We start from the raw sequence: 8,174 nt of genomic DNA, 5'->3' as shown, positions 1-8,174 counted from the left end.
AATGTTCCTGAAGCCCGGAAGTAATCAATTTACTTCAGATCAGTGATTCTCAAACAGTGGTACGGCAAATAATCACTTCATTAAATATTATGATGTATTGTAGTTCATTATTTAAAGTACAGTGTTTTATTTCCTATATTCGAGCACAGTGTTACTGTTCAAACTGTGTGTAATGTTACAGTGGCCAAACATATTAAATATAGGTGTTAAATATAACCTCTGACTTGTTTTTAATGAATACTTGGGCCTACTACGCTACTGTTTTTTTTTAAATGGTGGTCATTATGGTGGTACTTGGAGTGTTCTCTGTGAAAAAAGTTCCAGAACCACTGATCTACAAGATTTCCTACGTGGAAAAGCCGACTTTGGAGGTTCCACTGTTGTTCTCCTGCATGGTGACTCGGCAGAAAAAGCGAACTTTGTTCCGACGGGAACTGAAACCGACGAGGACCAGACCTGAGAGGAGCGTCTTCAGTTGTCCTCGTCGTCGGTGAGCTCCTCCTCGGCCGTGGCCTTCTCAGGGATGATGTCCAGGCCGCGTCCGCTCTTGGAGTCGGTCGAGCCGCCGGCCGCTCCGCCTTTGCTCAGGTTACACGTCAGGGCGGCGTAGTGGATCTGCTTGAGGTTCTCCTGGACCTCGCTCCTGGCGTGCTTCAGGAGGTCCGCCTGGCCCTGAGAGGGGAGGGGTCACGTCAAAGTGAGATGTCGTGGATAAATGTGCGGAAATAGCTGAGGGTTTGTGCTTCTCACCTTCAAGATGGTGATGTTCCACGTGAAGCTCTCCACCGCCTTGTGGAGCTTCCTGCCCTTCAGTCCCTCCTTCACTGCCAGGTCATGGAGGTTCTGGTGGAACTCCATCGCTGAACGAGAAGATGTGAGACCATTCAGCAGCAGCTCGTAAAACAATGTGGCGGCACGAAGGCTTCAGATCATTCCTGGTTCCGTTATTTCAAACATAAGTTCAAACAAACCGGAGGTTGAACAGCATTCTGTGTTTGCTCCTAAAGAGGTGTGGATCATGTGACAGGAGACGCTCTAGCGTAAACAATGTTATGTAATAATATGCGAGGTGAGGCCTTTAAGAAAAACAGAATTTTCCAAACGACCCCCTTCATGCTCTTCAGGGCAGCTTCTTTTAAACCGTGAAAACAATCTTTCACTTCGTTCCCATCCTATAGACGACTTTCCGGCAGCCGTGGTATCAGGCTATTGATATTATCTCTACTGTGCTTGGGTAGTATCGGTATCACAACGATACTGGCGGGAACTTTTTCCAGTTCTTGTCTATGTATATTAGGGCAGGGTCGATAAAACAATATCAATATATATCGCAATCGACATGTAATGGCTATAAAAATGCGTTTGATAAAACATTATATATATATACATACATACATACATACATACATACATTCATACATATATATATATATACACATACATACATACATACATATACACATGCATATATATATACATATATGTACATATATACATATATGTACATATATGTATACATATACCTATATACATATACAGTATACTGTATATATATATATATATATATATATATATATATATATATATATATATATATATATACATAAACTACCGTTCAAAAGTTTGGGGTCACCCAAACAATTTTGTGGAATAGCCTTCATTTCTAAGAACAAGAATAGACTGTCGAGTTTCAGATGAAAGTTCTCTTTTTCTGGCCATCTTGAGCGTTTAATTGACCCCACAAATGTGATGCTCCAGAAATTAAATCTGCTCAAAGGAAGGTCAGTTTTGTAGCTTCTGTAACGAGCTAAACTGTTTTCAGATGTGTCAGGTCAGCAGCAGGAAGCATGAAGTGCTCTAAAACTTGCTGGTAGACGGCTGCGTTGACCCTGGATCTCAGGAAACAGAGTGGACCGACACCAGCAGATGACATGGCACCCCAAACCATCACTGATGGTGGAAACTTTACACTAGACTTCAGGCAACGTGGATCCTGTGCCTCTCCTGTCTTCCTCCAGACTCTGGGACCTCGATTTCCAAAGGAAATGCAAAATTTGCTTTCGTCAGAAAACATGACTTTGGACCACTCAGCAGCAGTCCAGCTCTTTTTTCCAGGGTCAACGCAGCCGTCTACCAGCAAGTTTTAGAGCACTTCATGCTTCCTGCTGCTGACCTGCTCTATGGAGATGGAGATTTCAAGTTCCAACAGGACTTGGCGCCTGCACACAGCGCAAAATCTACCCGTGCCTGGTTTACGGACCATGGTATTTCTGTTCTAAATTGGCCCGCCAACTCCCCTGACCTTAGCCCCATAGAAAATCTGTGGGGTATTGTGAAAAGGAAGATGCAGAATGCCAGACCCAAAAACACAGAAGAGTTGAAGGCCACTATCAGAGCAACCTGGGCTCTCATAACACCTGAGCAGTGCCAGAAACTCATCGACTCCATGCCACGCCGCATTAACGCAGTAATTGAGGCAAAAGGAGCTCCAACCAAGTATTGAGTATTGTACATGCTCATATTTTTCATTTTCATACTTTTCAGTTGGCCAACATTTCTAAAAATCCCTTTTTTGTATTAGCCTTAAGTAATATTCTAATTTTGTGACACACGGAATTTTGGATTTTCATTTGTTGCCACTTCAAATCATCAAAATTAAATGAAATAAACATTTGAATGCATCAGTCTGTGTGCAATGAATAAATATAATGTACAAGTTACACCTTTTGAATGCAATTACTGAAATAAATCAAGTTTTTCAAAATATTCTAATTTACTGGCTTTTACCTGTATATACATATATACATACACACGTACACACATATATACACACATACATATATATACACACATACATACAGTATATATATATACACACACACACACACACACACACACATACACGATCAAGGGGATGGGTCAAATGAAGAGGACAAATTTCACCACACCTATTGTGTGTGTGACAATCATTGGTACTTTAACTTTTAACTTTAACATGTATATACAATACATATATATGTATATATTTATATTAGGGTTGTCCCGGTACCAAAGTGTGTACCATATATACACATGCATACAAAAATACACACATACATATAAACCCACGCACACATACACGCACACGCACAGACATATACATATATACATGTACATACAATACATATTTATATGTTTATATATATTAGGGTTGTCCCGGTACCAAAGTGTGTTTCGATACTTTTCTAATTAAAGGGGACCACAAAAAATGGCATTATTGGCTTTATTTTAACAACAAATCTTACGGTACATTAAACATATGTTTCTTATTGCAATCGAAAAACAGTTTTGGCGTATGTCTTTTAGTAGTAAGTAAACAAACAAAGGCTCCTAATTTGTCTGCTCACATATGCAGTAACATATTGTGTCATTTATCTACCTATTATTTTGTCCAAATTATGAAAGACAAGCAGTAGAAAATGAATTATTAATCTACTTGTTCATTTACTATTAATATCTGGTTATTTTATCTTTTAACATGTTCTATCTACACTTCTGTTAAAATGTAATAATCACTTATTCTTCTGTTGTTTGGATACTTTACATTAGTTTTGGATGATACCACAAATTTAGGTATCAATCCGATACCAAGTCGTGACAGGATCATACATTGGTCATATTCAAAGTCCTCATGTGTCCGGGGACATATTTCCTGAGTTCATAAACATAATGTGAATTTTGAAAAAAGATTTTGTGACGATAAAAAATATCGATGTAATCATAGTAGTATCTACTACATACGCTCTTGTACTTGGAATCATTACAGTGGTGGTCAGGTGTAGATCCACCAATGGCGTTTCTTTACATTGTGACGCCGGTGAGCTACGGTGTGTAGTGAAGCATGTTTAGCTATTCCTGGTCCTGCAGGGATGATACTTGTAAGACACTTACTTTATTTGTGGCTATAGAGGCGAGGATAAGTGATTTAGAAGTAGCTAAAACACTGTGGAGGGGCGTTAGCCACTAGCAAGCTATGTTTTAAAGCAGTGTTTATAGCTTCATCTTTATCGTTAGCTTTTAAGCCAAAATATGTCCATAGTCCCTCTTTTGTCTCCAGCCTGTTTCTGCTTGTAAGTGCTCTGTGTGTGTGTGTGTTGACTCACATGCGCCTCGGCTCTTATTACCGGCAATGTCACCGCGGCACACCATCATGTCCATTTTTTTTTTTTTTAAGTACCGGTATTTTTGAAAGGCAGTACAGGACTTTTTTTAATTCATTAGTTCAGTTCATTTATAAAAAAACAAACAAAGGAAGAAAAAGAGAAATGAAACGATCAACATAACATTAAAGTACCGTATTTTCCGGACAATAGGGCGCACAGGATTATAAGGCGCACTGCAGATGAATGGTCTATTTTTTATCTTTTTTCATATATTAGGCGCACCGGATTATAGGGCGCATTAAAGGAGTCATATTTATCTATTTTTTCTAAATGTAACAGACTTCCTTGTGGTCTACATAACATGTAATGGTGGTTCTTTGGTCAAAATGTTGCATAGATGATGTTTTACAGATCATCTTCATGACGCTTTCTGACAGTCGCTTCCGGATGCGCCGTTTTGTGGGCGGTCTTATTGACGTGGCTCACCTTCGGCAGCGTCTTCTCCCCGTAATCTTTGTTGTAGCGGTGTAGCGTGCAAGGACGGGAGTGGAAGAAGTGTCAAAAGATGGCGCTAACTGTTCTAATGACATCCAGACTTTACTTCAATCAATAACGGAGCAGCATCTCCTCATTCGGAAACAACAACAAGGCCGGAAATGTGTCCCGTGAAAAACCGTCCGACCGGAACTCTCTAATATCTAAAGTTCCTTGAGTGAATAATGTAAACTCACTACACCGGTATGTTTTAGCGCTTTCATGGCGAGTTTACTGACAGATAAAAGTAAGAACTTTACACTACTTTATATTAGAAATGGCAACAGCGGAGGATGAATGTCACATAAAAAGAAGATAGAGAAAAAGAAGAAGCTTATCGACTACGTTGTCAGCACAGACTACAAAGGCGGACGTGCGCAACTGTTCAGGATTTATGCAGATCTCAAATACAGATCAGCAGGTAACAGAAGGTAAGAAAAGTTGATTTTGCATAATGTTGCGAAACAAAATGCCAGATAATATGTCTTACCTTATATACACACCATAATAAATGATAAATGATAAATGGGTTATACTTGTATAGCGCTTTTCTACCTTCAAGGTACTCAAAGCGCTTTGACAGTATTTCCACATTCACACACTGATGGCGGGAGCTGCCATGCAAGGCGCTAACCAGCACCCATCAGGAGCAAGGGTGAAGTGTCTTGCCCAAGGACACAACGGACGTGACTAGGATGGTAGAAGGTGATATAATACTACTCCTATGTTTAATGCGCCGACAATTATTCAAGCGGTGCGGCTTCATAGCTTACCAAAGTCGTACTAAAACATTTTGCTATATTTTTGAGCGCCGTGTGTAATGTTCAATATTTTCAATGGAACATTTAAAATGTTGGTGTTGTTTCTTTGAGTCATATTGCAATCATAGTGCAGTCTACACATATCTCTTATGTTTGACTGCCATCTACTGCTCACACTTATCATTACAACATGTACCAAATAAAATAGCTTCGAAGTGAGTACACTCAACTAAACGTATTCCTTACATTAGGTACACCTTACATTACCCCCCCCCACCCCCAACCCCCTCCACATCCCATCCCCCGGATTGTAAATAATTCAATGTATATACTCTGATCATTAACTTGTATGATGACTGTATTATGCTCATATTATATAATTGTACCATGAATTGATTAAAGTGGACCGCGACTTAAACAAGTTGAAAAATGTATTCGGGTGTTACCATTCAGTGGTCAATTGTACGGAATATGTACTGTACTGTGCAATCTACTAATAAAAGTTTCAATCAATCAATCAATTAATCAAACCGGGTTATAAGGCGCACTGTCAAGATTTGAGAAAAAAAAAAAAGATTTTAAGTGCGCCTTATAGTCCGGAAAATACGGTAAATTATTATTCATTAGTACCGTAATACCGGTACATCGTACTAGCCTATTATCATGTATTTATTAATTATTTGCTTTGGGTGAATTTCTGTTGAAAAAAAAAACCAAAAATATATAAACACATTTTTTTTAACCAAAAATCTACAAATTTGCAAAAAAATGCTGACTGTGTGTCGCCCACCCTTAGTGACAGCAAGCTCATATGTGTGAGAAAATGCAGGGGAAACACTTTGCTGTGACCGCATTCTGCAGAATTGTGACCGCATTCTGCAGAATTCCTGTCCTCTCACTCTCTCTGTGTGTGTGTGTGTGTGTGTGTGTGTGTGTGTGTGTGTGTGTGTGTGTGTGTGTGTGTGTGTGTGTGTGTGTGTGTGTGTGTGTGTGTGTGTGTGTGTGTGTGTGTGTGTGTGTGTGTGTGTGTGTAGCGTGCAAAGTGTGTGTAGCGTGCAAAACGTATTCCTTACATTAGGTGCACCGGGTTATAAGGCGCACTGTCAAGATTTCAGAAAAAAGGGATTTTAAGTGCGCCTTATAGACTGGAAAATACGGTAAATTATTATTCATTAGTACAGCAATACCGGTATACCGTACTAGCCTATTATCATGTATTTATTAATTATTTGCTTTGGGTGAATTTCTGTCGAAAAAAAACCTAAAAAATATATTAAAACTTTTTTTTTGACCAAAAATCTACAAATTTGAAAAAAAAAAATGCTGACCCTTCGTGAAAGCCAGCTCATATGTGTGAGAAAATGCAGGGGAAACACTTTGCTGTGACCGCATTCTGCAGAATCCCTGTCCTCTCACTCTGTGTGTGTGTGTGTGTGTGTGTGTGTGTGTGTGTGTGTGTGTGTGTGTGTGTGTGTGTGTGTGTGTGTGTGTGTGTGTGTGTGTGTGTGTGTGTGTGTGTGTGTGTGTGTGTGTGTGTGTGTGTGTGTGTGTGTGTGTGTGTGTGTGTGTGTGTGTGTGTGTGTGTGGACATCGCTCTGTTTGCACAGCCATCTTTCGGGGACCTCTGACAGTATGGGGACAAAAAAACAGGTACCTTATAGGGAAACCTTTTTAAATGATAGTCAGATCCATTCTGAAGATGCCTAAGTGATTTTTAAGCTTTGTCCCATAAAACATGTTTACTGGTTAGTCAGAAAATAAATTTTCTTGAAAAGTGAAACATTTGTTATCCTTAGCTTCTTCTTTTTCTCTACCTTCTTGTTATGGGACATTCATCCTCCGCTGTTGCCATTTCTAATATAATAGTACTAATATATTTTTCCAAAAACAAAATCTGGTTTAGTGTTCCTTAGGATGACATTTTCATACAGCATGATTATAAAACATTATTACCTTAAAGCAGGGGTCACCAACGCGGTGCCCGCGGGCACCAGGTAGCCCGTAAGGACCAGATGAGTAGCCCGCTGGCCTGTTCTAAAAATAGCTCAAATAGCAGCACTTACCAGTGAGCTGCCTCTATTTTTTAAATGTTATTTATTTACTAGCAAGCTGGTCTCGCTTTGCCCGACATTTTTAATTCCAAGAGAGACAAAACTCAAATAGAATTTGAAAATCCAAGAAAATATTTTAAAGACTTGGTCTTCACTTGTTTAAATAAATGCATTAATTTTTTTTACTTTGCTTCTTATAACTTTCAGAAAGACAATTTTAGAGAAAAAATACAACCTTAAAAATGATTTTAGAATTTTTAAACACATATACATTTTTACCTTAAATTCCTTCCTCTTCTTTCCTGACAATTTAAATCAATGTTCAAGTACGTTTATTTTTATTATTGTAAAGAATAATAAATGCATTTTAATTTAATTCTTCATTTTAGCTTCTGTTTTTTCGACGAAGAATGTTTCTGAAATATTTCTTCAAAGTTATTATGATTAAAATTCAAAAAAATTATTCTGTCAAATCTAGAAAAATCTGTAGAATCAAATTTAAATCTTATTTCAAAGTCTTTTGAATTTCTTTTAAAATTTTTGTTCTGGAAAATCTAGAACAAATAATTATTTGTCTTTGTTAGAAATATAGCTTGGTCCAATTTGTTGTATATTCTAACAAAGTGCAGATCGAATTTTAACCTATTTAAAACATGTCATCAAAATTCTAAAATTAATCTTAATCA

General features: G+C 38.2%; 1 protein-coding gene across 2 annotated transcripts in view; it reads right to left on the bottom strand.

Annotated features, from left to right (window-relative positions):
* Positions 1-206: 206 nt before the first annotated feature.
* LOC133659852 (inactive phospholipase C-like protein 2) overlaps positions 207-8,174 on the bottom strand; it is a 137,092-nt gene continuing 129,124 nt past the window's right edge. For both annotated transcript variants that reach the window (XM_062062649.1, XM_062062648.1), the window contains 2 exons: positions 751-860; positions 207-672 (listed from right to left, as the gene is read on the bottom strand). In XM_062062649.1, coding sequence (XP_061918633.1) covers positions 472-672; positions 751-860 — 311 coding nt within the window. In that variant the 3' untranslated portion in view covers positions 207-471. The remainder of the gene's footprint in view (positions 673-750; positions 861-8,174) is intronic.

The sequence above is a fragment of the Entelurus aequoreus genome, linkage group LG11 (assembly GCF_033978785.1).
Source record: "Entelurus aequoreus isolate RoL-2023_Sb linkage group LG11, RoL_Eaeq_v1.1, whole genome shotgun sequence".
In the NCBI taxonomy this organism is placed as follows: Eukaryota; Metazoa; Chordata; class Actinopteri; order Syngnathiformes; family Syngnathidae; genus Entelurus; species Entelurus aequoreus.
The sequence above is the reverse complement of the archived record's forward strand: the minus strand, read 5'-3'. Positions and strand labels throughout refer to the sequence as shown.